Raw genomic sequence first — 19,687 nt, 5'->3', positions numbered from 1 at the left:
CATTTTTGTTGATATATTAGTATGTAATAGTAAACACAGAAACTTTAATGAAGGTAAGGCCAATTTAAAATAACTTAAGTGAAAAACACGAAACCTAAGAGCCATTTAATATTTGAATAGTCATTTTAGATATTATTTTTAATATTTAATTTTAATGTTTTTGATTATTATTAAATATAGATATATCTAGTTGAAATATAGTTATAGTTATAGTTTTTTCGAAAACCATTAACTATTTTGAAAAAATTCTTTAACCAGGAAACGTGGAAAATCTAGTGCTATAACCTCTACTTCGAACAATGATTGAATCATATACTGTGTGTGTACGACCACCCTGTATAGAATAAACACTTTTAAAAAACTTTGGTTTATAAAACACATATTTCTAAAATTCTTGGCGCACAAAACACGCATTTTAACCTCTAACATCGGCACAGCGCTAAGCGAATAAAAACCACGTCATCTTGTTACTTTCGAAAAATTGATGGAATCGATTCTTTTCGAAAGTATTCGCCCTCCTCACCACACTCGAGACCTCGGGAATCGTAGGTCCTAGAGGACCGCCATTGGTACAGAAATGATCAGCGTTGAAAAAAAAATTTTTTTGTCTGTCCGTTCTCCGTTCTCTGTACCATGGTTTTTCGACGATAACTTCCGAATGCAGGAGATCGGGGACCATAACTTCTATTTCAGGCATTTTTTCCATTATATTCATGGTTTCTCAATTATAGACAAAAATCTAAAAGATCCTGAAAATCGTTCTATTAGCTATTAAATTATTGACCGTAAATCGAAATTCGTGAAAAATATAACCAATTGGTTTAAACAGTATAATAAGTCACATCGTGAGCTACAATTTGTGTATTTACGGTTTTCGTCTAACGCTGTTCGAAATATTTGAAAAAATCCAAATGAAAATCACTATGTCTTGCCCTCAATCTAGACTCGATGACGTCATTTACTATTAACATTGTTTGAATTATATACAGGGTGTGTCGTTTATGGTAAAGTATTGTAAAAAAATAAAAAATTGCGCGTGTAAGGGTCTACAAAAAACATCATTTATCAAAAACTGTTTACGAGACCAACAAAATTGTTGAACCAGAAGAATCAAAAGATATAATCTTTCATTCCTGCCAATTTTTCAAAAATATACAGGTTGCGCAGCAAATTCAAAAAAACTGAAAAATGGGTCTCCCTATTTTTGAAAATTAGTTATAACTGAAAGACTATTATTCACATCCCACTTTCTTTTATATTGCGATATAGCCCGCTTAGATAGCAAAAACTCTTGTATTTAAGGTTTTCACTTATTGTACAGGGTGTTCCCGATGTTCCGTGCTAAATGAGAAATGTGTTAAGTGTCCTAAATTTGCAGATATCAACTTCAAATTTAGCAGAGATGCAAAAGTCCGTGTCCACATTTAAACTGTAGAAATTGGGCCCAATCAAATATTACGAAGTATTTTTTAAATATATTTGATTTTTTTTTTGTTGTAATTTTAGCTTCCAGAAAAATATGTTTCACTCGATTGGCAAAATTCTTTAACCGGCAGACGCAGAAGATCTAGTGGAATAACATTTATTTTGGGCATTTTTTCGATTATATACAGGGTTTTCAAATTATTAGTCGCAAATCAAAAATCGAAAAAAATAAGGATAATTGGTTCAAACGGTGTCATAGGCTGCATCAAGAGTTACAATTTTTGTATTTGCGGTTGTCGTCTATCACATACGCTGCTCGGGATATTTCAAAAAAATCCATATTGAAATTCGTTATTTCGGGGGCGCACTGCATGGTTCCAGAAAAAACTTATTTTCTCGAAAACCATTCACTATTTTGAAAAAATTCTTTAACCAGGAAACGTGTAAAATCTGGGGCTATAACCTCTACTTCGAACAATGATTGAATCATATACAGTGTGTGTCGTTTATGGGCAAAAAATCTAAAATATCCTAAAAATTTCCGTTTTTGTGGGTAAATTATTGGCGATAAGATGGGTTAATTTTATTTGAACAGTATCGTAAACTATGTCGAGAGAGGCATTCAGGTTTCGTCAATTATACAGGGCGCGAGATATTTGAAAAAATATCATTCGACAACGCTATTACTTTTATATTTGCCGATGTTTGCTGTAAATTTGAAGTTCGACGAGATGTGAAGGACATTTTATACAGGATGCATGCACATTTAAATTACATCGATTTTGCGAAAGTTCCATGATGGTCCGCAGAAAAACAATGTATCCCTTTAACACACGAAACCGCGAAGCTCCTTCCTTTTATAATGAAAAGCTCCTTTGCGATACGCGCTACGAACTTGCCCCGCCCAGTGACGATTTTTCGAAAGCAATCTTGTTTAGTTTGCGGTGGATGCAGTCAACACCAACGATTGCTATTCGTAATAATGATGAATAATAATAATGACGTATTTTTAGGAAATAATGGTTGAAATCACAGAACGCAAGTTTAGCGTTCGTCGAAACAATCAAGACGGTTCAGTAATGTTTAATGTTTGCTTTTAATGGATTCATAATGTTTTTAAATTGTTTTAATGAACAAGGACATAGGTTCATAATCACAAAACATTGATCCAATTATTTTTTGTATTGGAACAATAAAAAATAATTAATTTTGGATGTTTTGCATTTATTGTTTAATGCTAGCTTGATTATTGTTTCAATCTATAATGTAAAATAGTCTCAATCACCGAATCGTAATATTAATATTGATGAATAGCATTTATTAATTTTACGCACAATCTTTTTTTATTGAAAGTCGAGGCGAAAAGAATCCACTTTGCGACGCAGCTATTTTGCCGCACCGCCATGTTGTTTGCAAATGTCGCGTTAAACGCCAAACAAAAAATATTTGCCGCAGTTATTAGAAAAACAAACTGCGGTTTTAATGTCGATACGCGTACATAGCGCATTAATTGTTTGGCGCTACGTACTATTTGCGCGCGTAATAACCCCAAACTCGCGAGCCGTTCATTAATAATGTATAAATAAACATTTAGACCGGCAAAATATGATTGTTTACGTTTTTTTTTGTATAATAACGCGGCCCGAAAAATATTTAAACGTTCGCCGCCCCTTTCACGCCACCGCTGCTATAGTTCGCTATTCCTACGTAGAACACTTTGTAAACGATATCCGTTTGATTTTGGCTCGGCACCGTCAGATCGAAACACCCTGTACATTTTAAAATGACCGCCGTTTCGTCTTCGGTCACTCTCAGGTCGCAGTTATCACACTGGGATTCGGTCGGAAAGCTCTTGTCGGTGTAAACGAGGTTACTTAGGGGAGGTAAATGAGTAAATTCCGGACAGTCAACGTAAGGGTGAAGGTCTTCTTCGGATTCTTCGGGGGTAAAGGGGCACGACCCCTTTTCGGAAAAAACCTGGAAATTATTATTATTATTCTTTAGGCTCTCTATGTTTCTATTTGTTCTATTAATCTAACAATTATCGTTAAGCGCGTCATATTTTGATTTTTGCTTCTTATGGTTTATTTAATTTGTTTAATGTTGCATAACTTAATTGGTAATTAGTTTCGTCTGTAAGTCTGTTGCCTTTTTATTAGGAAAGGTTGAAGGGGAAGCATATGAAATGTGTGAAAATGCTTACTATTTGATCATTAATTTTTGTAATTATTTTATTTACTTACTTATTTATTTTCTGTTCTAGTCTCATCTGTCAACGACTGTTATCAGCTTATGTATATGCCCAATATTGCCTGTGATGTCAGGCACCTGGATTTTGACCAATAAGAAATGTCGGGCATATGCTGCAAGTCCAACTTTGAATGGTCTCACAGGGATTGATTTCATATTTTATGATTATCTTTAAGAAATTTGGTTAAAATTGATCATACTACGACTTCCAAATGATTTATACTGAACGTTTCACCGCTGATGGTAAGTTAGACGTTTACGATAAACGGTATCGATATAAAGTATTTTTGATGCTATGACATTAACGTTGAAATTTTGAAAGAGACACCATGTATATTGTTGCATTTTCTAATACTTTATGATTGGTTCCGAATAATACGTTCCTATAATTATTTTCAGCGGTTTCAAAGAGAATAATTATTTTCTTCATTTTTTCAGCGATAACATGGCTTTAATTAAATTTTTATTACTTCGACGCTGGAGCCAATAGAAAGTTTAAATTTTGGACATAGCTTACGGAGGTATCGAAAAGAATTTCTTAATATCGAAATTAGTTCTACGTTATACACGGATGGTCAAAACTAATGATTTGTCTTCCAGATACAAAAATGGTGAAAATAGCATTTTTTAAATACATATATAAATATACAACGAACGATGTTTCATGTCCCTATACCTAAATCGTTTTGTTTCCGAAATAAAATCAAGTTTCTCTGAAAACTACTTTGGTATAATTCACCTTTCAAGTCGCCATTTTATGTGAAATAATTCATTTTCGTTTTGCCAGTTCAATAAAGATTTACTCATTGTTGATTGTGATGCAATATCAAGTGAATTTAACTCCTACTTCTGTCATAGCTAGAAGAATATCTAATTGTAATCGGGTTCGGTCCTATCCTTAATGAGATTAGAAAGGTAAATCTAAATTACTTTTATTTTACACTGATTATCGACGACGAAAATTAGAAATTTGAAAATAAAAATAAATATTGTCTGAAACATTTTGTAAATTGTGTGTTGGGTACTGAGGTCTTCCCTGATGTTCTCAAAAAATAAATTTTTGAATGACCATAAAGTTGCCTTTTGAGAGGACATGAGCACTTTGTTGGATTACAGATTATATTTTACGTAGACTTGATATCGGTCAGAGAGGGATTGGTATTTTTCTCGACATGACTATGGCTTTCGATGCTGTGGCATACGGAATTCTACTGGAAAAGCTGAATGATTTTAATGTAGGAGAAGTAGCAAATAACCAATTTAGATCCTAGAGTGAGAGAACACAGAGTGTGAAAATAGCTGATACGTTAATAATAGATTGCGGATGCGATATGGTGTGCCGCAGGGCACGGTGCTTGGTCCACTGATGTTTAGCACTTAAATTAACGGCATAATGTATGTAACACATGAGAGAAATGTGTTTTGCTTTCCTGATGATAGAGTAGTGATTGTGTCGGGTAAATCTTGGGAACATACCGTTAGAATGGCGAGATTAGCCTTGAACAATCTTCAGAAACTAAGACTTCACGAATCCTATTGTGAGCAAGACGTAGACTGTAAATATAACTTTCCTGAAAGAAAAACTTTTACTAAATATCTGGGCATACCGATTGATGAACTTGGAATAAGCATACTAATTATGTAATTAGCGAAATCAGAGAACTAAACTATAAGTTCTATGAATTACGTGATATGTTATGCTTGGAGGGACTAAAGATGGCATATTTTTCACTAATGGAGTCTATAATGAACTATATGTTAATGGGATGGGGTAATGCCTGGGGTTATAAAAACCATGTGTTTAAAAAAAAAGCGGTGCCCAACTAACTTACTCTTTGAATAGAAATCTGCCAACTTTTAAGAAGCTGCATATTAAATCAGTGATAATATTATTATAAAACCAAAATAAATCATGGTATTAACCAAACTGTAGCGTTCCAAAAGCATATATACTGTACTGGACCAAAATTATTCAATGCTCTACCTGCTGAACTAAGAATTAAATCATACAATATAGTAAAAAAAAGAGTTAACTGACTGGTTTGGACTAAGCGGTTTTGATTTAGTTTATTTGGAATAGACTAGGGAATAATAATAAAAGATACATAGTATAACCTTTAAATTAGGGAACCAACCTTTGATTGTGTAATATTTTAATGTTAAGATACTATAGTTCGTCCAAAATTATTGTTGATAAATGTTAACTTTTGATAATGTTTTGTTATAGTTGTTAATACTAATGTAATATAATTGCAAATTGTTAGTATTTAGAATCACATGATCAACAATAAATTTATCATTATTATTAAAATTTTGCTTCTGCATTTTTTGAGGTAAACGTAATATGTACAGTGTTGGTCAAAAATTAGATGCCGATACGAAGTTGACTTTTTAAATCGATTTTCGAATTCAGCGTCAAATTTCAATCATAATTCATATAGCATGCCCTCCCTATACGAACAACTTTGTGAGTATTAAAAGAAAAAAAGTATTATCCGTACAAGATTGCTTTAGTACAGGAGTTGTTTTGTGACACTGTATTCTAAATGTGTAACTTAAGTTCATTTTTGCATCATCACTTACTGCTTAGTTTAAATAGTATGGTAACTAAACAAAATTGTAGGCAGCGACATAGTGACATTATTCAAGACATCAAATCTCAACGACTTATATGGGCAATACATGTACAAAGGCTCCACGTTGAAGAATGAAGACTTCCCGATGGGAAAAAGGCCAGTCGGAGGTCCCAGAATTCGTTGGAAAGACATCAGACCGATCATATCAGGCCTCAAAAAAATGAACATCACTTTCGACTAATCTTGAAAGATCGTACTAATTGGAGAAAAGTTGTGCAGTCAGCCAAGACCCGCCCACGTTTGTGGCGCTATCTATCAACGTCTTACTGGAGCGTGATATTTTCAGTTTCTTCAAAATTTCTTAATTCCTCTTCCTAGCAGCTTGATAAACCTGATAAACCAAATAGAGAGATTTAATTTCAACAGGATGTTGCTCCATCCCATTTTGTTCGAACAGTGTGTGAATATTTAAAAACGGTATTTATAGTAGATGCAAACTCATTAAATCATCAATCTAACACTCGAGGAGGCGAAAGGTCGTGTAGCCAGGATAACTGGGAATTTGAGGCAAGAGAAGGTTTGAAGCAAGGAGACCCATTGTCGTCAAACTATGTGATTACGTAATGAAATATGGCGTACGAAAATACAATATAAATAGAACAGGCATAATATATCATAAAAGACAACAATGTCTAGCATTTGCAGACTATGTGGCGTTAAAGATAAGAAGGAAACATAAATTAAGACGAGTACTCAGTACGCAGTGGAGACAAAGTACATGAGAAAGACTAAGAACGAAGTTGGCAAAGGTGGGCACCTTAAAGTAACACTTCTAGAGAAGTAAGAAATTAAAAGCATTGAAAACAAACAAATGCATATATAAATTAATGAATTTACTTTATAGTAATTTTCTGTTTAGAACTGCAATACCAAGAAGTCAGTCCTGAGACCTAGAGTATTATTTGGAAGCGAAACATGGACAATGAAGAAAAGTGAGCAAAACGTGTTAGCAGTTTGGGAAAGAAAGTGTTTATGCAAAATCTTTAAAGAAAAGAAAGTCGGTGATAGGTGGGGAAAAAAGAAAAATAAGGAACTGCAAGAATCATTTGACTAACCTGATATTGTAAGCAGAGGAAACTGTTATAGACTAACATGAAGAGTATAGAGCATAGAGCGAATGAAAAAAGATGGATTACCCAAAAACATCATATTAGAGAGTGGAATTGGAGTTAGGAGAAGGAGAGGTAGAGCTAAGGTGAAAGAGCATAAATGAACATGGACAAAGTCAACTAAGCCATAGGCCTTCTAGGCCTGTAATGTTCATCATTTTCTGGACAGTGCATTGGTAGAAGGAGAAGGGCATTAATAGCATAGCTTGCAAGATCTGCAGATATTGCTTCACTGGATTTTTCCTCTGGGGATATTTAAAATTAAAAGTGTATAAGAAAATACTACAACACTTAGATGATGATTTAGAATTAGATAGCCAAATTAGTGAAAATATCCTGAGTAATGCTTTGGAAGGGGTTTAAACCGATTAGCAAATTGTCAAAAAATAAATGGTGGGCATTTTTAACACCTAATAATTTTTTTTTTCTAAATTATAAAAAATAAATTCTATAAATTTTCTCTCAATTTTGCTCACTGTGAATCTTGCAGTGGGTCTTACTTTTGCGTCAAACAAATTGCAAGGTTATTCTTGAGTTCTGACAAATAGAAGTGTAAATATAGAAATTTATGAAGTTTACTGAAACTATGATACTATACTATGAGTTTTAAATTTGACGCAGAATCCGAGAATAGATTTTAAAAATTAGTGGTCCATTTAAAAAACGAACTTCCTATCTATCGACATCAATTTTTTGACTCACCCTGTATATTTTCTATTTACTGAAAAAATGCGCAAGAGAAAGTTATGATGGATGTGTGCCAGCATTTTCCTTGATTTTCAGTTGAACTTAGTCGTTCACTGTATATTCGAACTTGTCGGCATTTATTTGCAGTTGCCATTTTATAACATGATTTTCAAAATGACCTAAATGTCTTGAGGATGAATAATTTAAAAGATTTTCTATTAAAATGGTTCCACCTTCAGTATTCTCCCGAAAATTATATCACTTTTGTTAATGTTTTGGCAATCACTGGAAAGATAAATCTTGGTTTTGGGCTAAGGCAGATAAAAAGGTCCATTGAAATAGTCGCAAACTAGCCATACTTTACCTTTATTTTTTCATAACACGTCACTTGGTTGACGTCCTTGTCAGCGAAGTTTATGTTAAAAGTAGCCTCGTCTCCGTACGGGAACCTTGTATTCCCGGGAGGAATGTATACGAAGGACGTGTTTGTTTCGGCAGCCATTTTGGATTCAGTAACTACGAACGCTACCATTAGAAAGTGGATTAGCATTTTTACACACCGAAAATTTTGGCGTTTTTTGACACTCGAACCGCAAAGCATATCTTCTTCTTCCTTGTTTTTATTAGGCACGGCTACTGTGAGCACTCGCCCATCCCCGACATCCGTCGAGGGATTTTTTAAAAGTTCAAATAACAGTAATAATGGGCCAGTAAAATTTCAGCTCTATGCATAGCAAAGTCAGTAAGTCCGTTATGATCGAGTATGTAATGGGAACTAATTTATAACACTAGGTCACACTACAAGTTCAAAGCACAGCAACTAAGAAAGCTCCATATAAAATAAAGCAGAACTTTTAATCTACTTTTTACCTCTGAAACCATCCTACTAGTTTTTTCATTAAAGATAGTAGACTTCAGACTCTGGAGGGCACTCTTGGAATCGGAGACTACTTAGACATTCCTTAATTTATCAGTGCCTATTAGTTATTGTTCATACATGTTAAAATAGCTGTTCACTCCCAACTCTGATTTTATGTTAAGATGTTGGATAAATACTCTTATTCCTACCTTAGAGGCAACCGTCAAGACATATACTTATTCAGAGGTCAACATATCACTCCCACGTTTTCCGAAATAGCGGTTCATTGGACAATCCTTAGAAAAAACCAGATTCTATAAAATGCACTGCAAAATTATAGTTTTATTGCATTTTTGGAATTATTTTTCACGATATAAACTTGAGAAGAAGTTTGGAAGCCAGATATGATCTTTTGGAGTGCAAAGGAGTTTTATAGACTTCAGCTAAGATTGAGTTAATCAAAGTAGATTTCATAAATCCAAGAGCAATACTAAATGACTGGTATTGAATTTGATCTAATTTATTAATAACCGAATGCAGAATATAGTTTTCTATGATGACTGATCCGTAATCTAATTTAGATCTAACAAAGGTGGGTAGACGGATGTGCTGCCCACCAGACTTGACTTGATATCTGGTGATATCCACATTAGCTTACATATAATACATAATATAATCTAATAATTGATGATCATGCGGTCTGTATCTAATAAACATTTGAGAGAAAGGCTAGGTATATAATGTAACTTAACTTAGACCTATCTGAGCTAAAAAGCAACCAAAATGAAAATGAAAGTAGAAATGACTATCATAAACGAAGGGGTTCAGAAAAGAGGGAGTGAGCTTTTAAGCGTCTACACTTAGTAGGAATTACCCGAGATCTAAACTTGTCTCATCTGAGATAGAGAAAAAAATAACTTTAAAGCTTAGGCCACTTACTAAGGTGGATTAGAAGAAACGCTTGAAATGGAGGGGTAACCCTAATTACAGAGGACGACTTGAAAGGACTAGTATAAATGTCAAGACAAGGCAGAAAATTATCTAATGTTGTCACCTCCAACAACCGCAATTTTATCGTAAAACACATATAGAGTCATGTGGGGCCTGTGTGGCAGCGGATAAGTGTGCGCAGGCTTATTATTTATAAAACCGTTGACAGTAGAGTAGGGGAATCAACTGCCTTCAGTAGTCACTACGACGTTGGACAAAAGACTAGAGTCTTGTCTGGCAAAGTTACGTAGTTTTAGTAATATTGGTAAGTAAAAATTTTAGTTATTATTCTTACGCTTTTTCCAATTTAGAATTCAAATACTTTTATATTTATGTAACGGTAATTGTTATTAATTATGTCCAATTATGCTCGTTTATATATCTAATTTTATCAGCTATACATCAAAACTTGGTAGAATGACGCAAAAATGTGTAATTTTAAACTAAATCTGTAAAGGCGATTAGGGTTAAGTGTACGCATACGGTTGTGGGGTAAGAATACGCATATTTTAATGCGTACTTTTACCCCGATAGTGAGTTCTTTGTGTATTGACACTCGTTGTTATTTGTTTCAGGTTATACTTATATATTTCTTAAAAAAAAAACTACAATGCCTCGAAATTACAAGCGGAAGGCTCCACACAGGTCCGTTGTTACCCGTGATCAATTTGATGCTGCTAAGCGATTGATTGCCGAAGTTTTAAGTAAAAGAAAAGCAGCTGAACAGGAAGCAATTAAAATCTGTTTCAACTGCTCTAAAATTAAGAAGATTTACTTCAACTTTCACAAGTGAGCAAGAAAATGAAATATATAATTATTTAAAAAGATGTGATGATCTCTATTATGGACTTAATATGACAACTCTAAGAACATTGATCTACGAGTATGCTGAAATAAATCATATTCCTCATCGGTTTAATCAAAAGTCGAAAATGGCTGGACGTGATTGGGTGTATGGATTTTTAAAAAGGCACCCTGACTTGAATTTACGACAATCCACGTCAACTAGCATAGCTAGAGCAAATAAAACTGAAAATTCTAAAAAAAAACAAAGAAGAATACTACTACCAAAGATAAGGCTGTTAAAGTTAAGGCTAGTCAAGAAAATATTAATGATTTTAAGGAAAATGATGATTACTGTGCATTGTGTGGTGAAAAATACGTTGATACATTTGATAAAGACACAGTGTTGTCGAAACAATTGTCATGTCAAAATATATAATTTCGTGAAAATCTGAACTTTTAGTTCTTATTTATTTTCATCAAGTAAAATCCACCTCAGTTCAAAATTTCCAAAGTTATTAAAACTTTGAAAATACACCGGCATCTGTTTTCCTGTACCATGACAGATGCGAAAAAATCTCTCAAAACGGAATGAGGAATGACGTGTTGTAGGTGTGTAGTTTGGTTTATATTTCTTCGCTGCCGCACTTCTAGCCGTCGAATCACGAGTATCAATACAAGTCATCTTTGTCATTCGAGAAATACGGTAGCGCCATAAGTTTATGGAAAATAATTTTATGTAAGTACAATGTGTTGTCGTTTTAAGAACGACCGTTTGTTTTATAATTATTATTATTACTATATCAGAAAAAAAATACAAGTTAACCAAATTATTTCAATTTCATTTATTGTTTAAAAGGAAATACAAGCATTCCTATAACAAGGATCTCTAAAGGGCAATGACTACTTAGTACAACTGTCAATTCTGACAGCACAAGTACTAAAAAACAAGTTGCTAAGTGCTGGCTCAGGAGTTGTTACAACATGAGAATCTTAATTCAAGAGATCCAATACCTTTAACCAAGTCCATAACGAAAACACTCTAGAAGTGAGTCTCGACTAGATGGTATTATTTATTATTTTAATTATCACGGATAAATAAGCTAAATCAGGTACTTAATTTTCCAAATAATTTAAAATATGTTTGGAGTTCAACTTGGAAGTTGTCTTGCAGGGGATTTCATAAACCGATAGTATCAATTTATTAATTTAGTCAAATCAGAAGGTCACAAAATAAAATTTTACTATCTCACTCCAAACTCCGAGGTACTGAAGCTATTCTCGTTAAAAGCCTTTCCGTCTGATGATTGACTGGCTCCTACGTGCAACTACTTGGGAAGTCAAGGCTACTCCAACATGTAGTCGCCAACAACCAGGTGTCGAAATCGGGAAACGTAGACCGGGACGAAAGGAGGAACAAAGCAGAAGAAAGTAAAAAAAAGCCTAGAATATAGAATTGTTTAACGACTCGCCAGAATTAGAATACTAGGAAGTGGTAGCAAACTTACAAAAGATGTCGTTTGGGGTTTTCGCGGTTCTGTCAAAAAACAGACTAAAACGCCGATTGCCAAAACTAATCAGTTAGCCAGATTGCTGTGGATTTAAATTGCTTAAGACAAACTCAATAAATCCCGATGGACAAATTTTAGATTTCCCACAACGCCTTCTTGAGAGAACTCAAGAGAGAATCAAGACGTAAGTGAATTACATCTGGCATACATCTACTTTGACTGCCGATAACTAACCATTAAAAATACTATGCAAATCTAGCGAAATATCAAACAACATAATTAAGGATACTTTCGGAAGATGAATTGAAATATAAAATGAAAATTGATGCATACACATGCAGAAAAATACACTCAGTTCAAGAAGATATACGAGAAGAGTTGAAAACACGACTTACATAAGACAAGAAATAAACATTCATTATTTATTTTACAGATATGAAAAATAGATAAATAGAAAGTTTTTTAAACACGAAACAGTTTTGAAATTCAACCGTAATATTTTATCCAAAATAAAGTTTCTTAATTGACTAGTCAAATTCGATCAAAATGTTTATTTTTAATATTTAATAATAATATGTAGTTTATAATCAATTATTATGCGTTTGCGATGTTCAATTTACCTATCAACCTCTTGAAGGAATGCCAATAAAAATATCGACTCCATTTGGTTCTCAGAACGACGCAACTGTAAACAACAATAAATAAATATAAATTTCATTTTATTTTTCAAATTATTTCAGTCAATTGACTTTTTTTTCAAAAGTTTTTATATCAAAGTTCGGATGATTTTTCCCAGTTACAGAAATGCTTCCTACTTTCGTAAGTTGAGGAATGTCAGATAGATAATTTATCAACAAATGGCTTTGCAAGAATATCAGCTAATTGTGCTTGTGACAGTATATCGAACACCTGATTAATTAATTACCGCGTAACACTACTAAGAAAAGTATTATGCAACAAGTGCGGTAAACGGCATTTGACTCACGAGTTTAATAAACGAGTGAGATAAAAGGCGTACCAAATGTGTTGCATATTATACTTTTTCTATGTCCTTCATGAAAAAATCACAATTTAACAAATTAAAAATAATCGGACTATCGGATTACTAAATTTATACCATTGAAACAAAATATTTGCTAGTCACCATTACTATTCGTTCATCGTTCCGATCGATTCTGCTATTGTTTTCTCTTTTTAGCTATGTACGTTAGACAGAGAGAGATGTATTATTGGAAATGCCATATAAACAACGGAATAAACACAATTTTAAAACGTTGTGTTGTTTATTTAACTTTTACAATTGATCATTAAAGAAAAAGACTGTAATTAGAAGAAAAATCATCCAAGGACAAAGATTTTTTTAAGAGGATTAAATTTTTAAGATCGTATAAGCAAGTAAAAAGCAGGACCTAACCTTCAACATTGTTTTGTTTGTACTAATGAGACATGGACATTTGAAAACCGTACAATTGGTCTTAGCAAGGTTAATATAAAAACTGTAAAAACCACTGAAGTTCATGTGAACGGTATGTAAAATTTTTCTGGGAAACTTAAATTATAAATGTCACTTTACTTACTGACTAGTCTGATATATTACATTACATTACAACACTATTACATTCACGGACATGACCGTCAGAACTGACAAACGTCAAAATTCAAACCGTGCGGTAAAATCTCCAAAAACATCCATTTGATATATCAGATATATTATTATTAGCCCTAATAGACTGAAACGTATAGTTTAAATTGGAACTTATCAGAAGGGAAGCTACGCTATCATAACCATGATATCTTAATTTATGTACCAGTAGTGAATGCTTTATTTTATCACAAGTCTTTGAATAATCTAACAGAATAGTGATAGCGTTCAACTTTCCCAAAGGGCAACAGGGGTCAAAATATTTCCGAATTTAATTTGTCCTAGAGTGGTTTTCGGTAGTAAAATTCCACACTAAATGATGTTCCAAAATCAAATAACCAAAATATAGAAGGCTTGGTAGATTTCATCATTTACCACGGCCATAAAATCATACTATATTCAGAATATGCGTGAAATTGTCTGGTCATCGTGCGGTGACATATTTACCCGCATTAATTGAGGATTGTGCCTCCTATTTGATAAAAGGAAGTTTATTTCCAATTGTTCACCCATATTTCTACAATACTCAAAATTCAAATTGATAGATAGAGAAAAAGTTAATTAAGTAAAGAGTATAGAAACATCTCCTCGATCTCCTCCCCTTCAGGTATTGGTATTGGTATTAAAGGGGGGCGTCCTCGCGGGCGTTCAAGCATTTGGGCCACCAGATGGGCCCGTTGTGCCCCCCGGCCGCTCTAGAGGGCGTCCAGAATGCCGCCCCTCCTGTAGAAGGTCAGCAACTCCTTTAGCCCAATACCGTGCACTGAGTCCGGATCGATCAGGGCCGTTCCGAAGACTCCCAATCTTGCCCATGTCAAGGCAGGGCACTCGGTGAGCAGATGATACGGGGTCTCCTCCCCTTCCATGCACCACCCACACTCCGGGTCGTCTCCAATGCCTAGCAAGCAAAGATGCCTCCTAAGCCTGCAATGTCCTGTGCAGGCCCCTGTTAGTGCTCTACACTCCCTTCGGTCAGTCTAAGCAGCTCCCTGGTCCGAGGAAGGGCGGGCCCATCCATCATAAGCCTCGCCTGCCTCATTCCCGGAGCAACTCTCCAGCCCCCCGCGGCCCGGTCTCTCGCCCAGGCTTCGAGAGCTCCCCGCCTCACACACGGGGCGATCCCCAAGCGGGGCTCTGGCCCTATATGCCTATGCGAGGAGCCCTCCCTGGCTAAGGCGTCCGCTGCCTCATTGCCCCGGATACCGGTGTGACCAGGGACCCAGACCAACGTGACCTTTCTCTCCTCAGCCACCCTCCTCAGTACCCCTTTGCACTATCCGAGCAGAAGAAGACTCTCCTGCTTCCGTAGTTGAGCCGAAGCACCTCTCTGGCCGCCATCAATAAAGCGAAAATTTCCGCCTGAAACACAGTGCAGTACTGACCCAGAGGGACCGACAAGCTTGATCCCGTTGTCTCGCAGTACGCTCCAGCTCCGGCCAGATCTCCCATTCTGGACCCGTCCGTGTACCAGACAAGTCCATCCCAGGAGCCGACTCTGCCCTCTCTCCAATCTTCCCTTGATGGAAAGAGAAAGGTCAATTTATCAAAGAAGGTCATCTCGGGGATCATGACATCACTCGGCATGCCCATGACCCCGCGATCCCCGCGACAGCCCTCTAAAATGTCGTACGGACCCCGATTGAAGGCTCCTCTCCTTCAGATAACCATGCCGTGGTTCTCTCTCAATCGAGAACAAATCACCATCTCAAATATGTTAGAAAAACTTGGGATGGTTATTTTAGTCTGTGAGACTACCTTTTTTATACATCGTTATGATTTTTGCGAACTTTAATTGCCTTGGAAAGATACTAAACTTCAAGATAGCCTGCAAGAGGATTGTGTACTCATCCCATTATTATTTATTATTATTAATATTATCTTTTCTTTTATCTTTATCAGTTGGTTGGTTTGACAGGTATTGCCAAAACTAAGAATTCTTTTTTCAAAGCACTACTTTTTTCTTTCCTGAAGAGCCCATCATATTGTTTTTTGGTGGCTATATATATATTTAAATATATATATATATATATATATATATATATATATATATATATATATATATATATATATATATATATATATATATATATATATATATATATATATATATATATATATATATATATATATATATATATATATATATATATATATATATATATATATATATATATATATATATATATATATATATGTATATATATATATATATAAGCTTTCGAAAATGTTTATTTTCTTCTTCAGGGGCTACAATATGAAAGCGGCTCTTAGTTATTTAATACTAAAGTCTTTCGTTTCTGCCTCGATATTAACAACATAAACAGAACACAAAGAGTCCGAAATTTCTGAATACGATTTTTATATCGCTTAAGAAAGTGTCACGTATCCCATATATACAACTACTTGCAATATCTTAACATGAATTTTAGAGGTGCACATCATTTTACACTTTTTTTGTATAAAATTGTTAAAACAAAGACTTCAATTCACTAGGAGAAGGATGTAACAAAACTTGGGGAAACAGCGTTCACAGACTTAAAATTCTGAAATTCTACTCCAATAAAATCAAGGATGTTCATTCCCTTCTGGTGGTTCATCTATCAAATGTGTAACAGATTATGCCGTTGTTGAGCTTTCATTGAGAAAAACTAACATCCATTAGGTAGAAAGTAATTGCACTTCGGTGGTCTCCAAAACCTGTTGTCTAAAATTGAACGAAAAAATAAAAAAAACACATAATGTTATCTTTAATGAACTTTTGCAATATATGCCCAATCATAGAGCATCATACTCACATAACATATCTGTAGTAATTGTCTGAACAAAATTTTCCTAAATATGACAAATTTCTGATCATTTCACAGAAGAAATCCTTCAACATGAACACAGTTAAACAAAAATCTGTATATAAGAGAGTTTTTAGAGTGGCAAATAAAGTTAAATTTCTAAGTATCCTAAGCCTTTGGGATCGGGAAAATGTTTTTCAGATCGATCGCTCAGTGGAGTTACTTCATCCATTAGTCTTCTAAAAAAACAATATGCCCAGAAAAATAAAACGTATAATTAAGGAATTGTAAGTCTCAGCTGGATATATATATATATATATATATATATATATATATATATATATATATATATATATATATATATATATATATACACAAAACGGTAGTCGTGACCGGCTAGTTGAACAACAAATTTTAGTTAATTGGGGTATCGGTCCTGATGAGGGCTCAAATAAAAGGCTTTTGTGCTACACCAAGCTTTCGAAAATGTTTATTTTCTTCTTCAGGGGCTACAATATGAAAGCGGCTCTTAGTTATTTAATACTAAAGTCTTATAGTTAAAGTACTTACTGCTACAGTGCCATTATAGGCCAACACCAAACTCATCCGGATAACAGAAAGAATCAAATACGACTGTTAATTATTATAACCGAGGGCAGCCATCTAGACGAAATTGTTATTACATTTTATTTAAACGAATTTTACTTCAAACGCAAAACGCAAATGATGGAAAGGTTTTATTAGTATGACCACCGCCAGCCGTCCAGTTTTTTTTCCCTTTCTTTTTTTTCCCTCCTTTTTGTTACCTCCTTTTTGCTTACAAGGCACCTAATGGGACTATTTTTCTAAATTATAATTACATTGTGACGACACTATTATCAGCAAACGCAATTCGATTGACGGTTGGTTGTAAAGTTAAGACATTAGAGTAGATCACACTGAGGCCATCAATGTCAGATCTTTTATTGACCGATTTCGGTTCCAAGAAAATCTCCACCATTTCCAAAGTTGCTCTTTTGTTGTAGTTGCTTTCTTCATGGAGAATTTTTGTTTCAACAAAGTTAACATCGTGATCCATTTGGTTAGAGTGTGTTGCTAATGAACAGGTGTTCTTATTGAGTCTGCAATCACTCTTGTGTGACGTAATTCTATCTTTAAGTACTCGCGATGTCTGTCCTATGTATACCTGATCACACTGATTACAGGGGATGCTATAAATTACTTCTGAATTCTTTTGTACCTCATCCTTATCTTTTAGTTTGCTAAAGACACTCCCCAATGTTTTTGTTTGTTTATATGCTATCTTAATATTTGTTTGTGCTCTCAGAATTTTTGTGAGTGTGGTCGTTAATTCTTTAATGTATGGCAATGAAAAATAAAAACATCTCTGATCGTCCATTCCTGGGCTATCTGAGTGGACGACCGTGTTACGTGGGTTTGGAGCTCTTAGTGGGGTCGTGCTATATAACAATTTTTTAGTTAACCTACTTGGGTATGAGTTGTTAATCAGCATGTCGTAAAGCTTATTAAGATTTTTTTGCCTTAGTGATGGGTGAGAAATCCTCTCGATTCGTGTCTTTAATGCTATGACCAAATTTATTTTTGTTTTCGTTGTATGGTAAGAGTGGAAATTCATATATCTCCCCGAACTGGTCGGTTTTATGTACCAATCTAATATAATTTTGTTATCGTTGTTCCGGATCACTTTAGTGTCCAGAAATGGTACGCTTTTATCAATTTCCTCCTCTACTGTAAATTGTATGTGTGCATCATAGCTGTTAAACACTGTGAGAGTTTCCCTCACGCAACTTTCAGGTATGGAAGTAATTATATCATCCACATATTTTTTCAGAAATGGTAACTGAAACGACAGCTTATCTACGCACACCTCAAGTAGGTCATCCATAACGTATTGAGCTAATATTGGAGAAATGATGGCACCCATCGGTGTACCTAATTTTTGTTTGTAAAATTCATTGTTAAATCTAAAATACGTTGTATCAAAGACAAACTGAAGTATCTTTAGGAAACTAATTTGTGACAAATCAGTGTGGTTTCTAATTCTGTTCCAATGTTTTTTTATACTTTTTTCTACCAAATTATATGGAATATTACTAAATAAAGAGACGACATCCAAGCTCACAAGAACATACTTATTAGGTAATTGTTTGTCATTGATAAATGAAGAAAACTCAAATGAATCACCTGTGAAATAATCATTATTCTTATTATATGCTTTGGTTAAAACCTGAGTCAACAATGAAGCCAGTTTACTGTTCGGAGCATTAATTGATGAAATTATCGGTCTTAAGGACAATTGGGGTTTATGTATTTTGGGTAAGCCATAAAATTTAGGACAAGTTTGATTATATATATTTAAAGTTTTGGCTACCTCATTTGTTAATTGTTTTTGATCTTTTAATGATTTGACAAGTTTGTTAGCTTTTTGTTGGTAAGTAGATGTAGGATCGCATCTGAGACGCCCGTAATAGGTCCGATCCATCAGAATTTCGTTTGATTTTTGAATGTATGTATCTTTAGACATAATAACTGTCACATTCCCTTTATCGGCCCTAGAAACGACCAACTCAGCGTGATCCTTAAAAAATTTTTTTGTCTTTTTTAACAAAATGTCTATATAGCTACGCTTTGCCGGTTGTTTTAAAAAATTAGTCAATACATTAGTAAACTTAGCTCTTACAGTATTTTTTGCGTTCTCTGGTAAAACTTTAATTATAGTTTCTACATCAGCAATTAAACGTTTGACTGAGATTTCATTGCATCTTGGTGGCACGGAAAATTTCGAACCTAAAGAGAGAAACCTCAAGACATCATCCGGGACCTCAACCTCTGAAATATTCTTAACCCAATTATCTTGTGTTTTGATTGTTAAGTGATGCTGTTGCGACTTCAAGTTTTGAAATTTGTTTATGTTCTTTTTTTTGATGGTTTTGAATTTTTTATCACATGACCCTTGTTGTCTTTTACCAAATTCGTCAACAACATCAC

The 19,687-nt window shown here is 34.4% G+C and overlaps 1 protein-coding gene across 1 annotated transcript; it reads right to left on the bottom strand.

Moving 5' to 3' along the window:
• Positions 1–2,652: 2,652 nt before the first annotated feature.
• LOC132706587 (uncharacterized) lies at positions 2,653–8,691 on the bottom strand. The gene is made up of 2 exons (XM_060677994.1): positions 8,472–8,691; positions 2,653–3,402 (listed from the first exon to the last, which is right to left on the bottom strand). Exons 1-2 carry the CDS (start codon positions 8,655–8,657, stop codon positions 3,079–3,081), a joined length of 510 nt encoding a protein of 169 aa, XP_060533977.1. The 5' UTR covers positions 8,658–8,691; the 3' UTR covers positions 2,653–3,078.
• Between the last annotated feature and the right edge of the window lie 10,996 nt (positions 8,692–19,687).

This window comes from Cylas formicarius, unplaced genomic scaffold, assembly GCF_029955315.1.
Source record: "Cylas formicarius isolate icCylForm1 unplaced genomic scaffold, icCylForm1.1 PGA_scaffold_8__14_contigs__length_24414737, whole genome shotgun sequence".
Classification (NCBI taxonomy): domain Eukaryota; kingdom Metazoa; phylum Arthropoda; class Insecta; order Coleoptera; family Brentidae; genus Cylas; species Cylas formicarius.
Note: the sequence above shows the minus strand (reverse complement) of the source record. Positions and strands in the feature narration are given on the sequence as shown.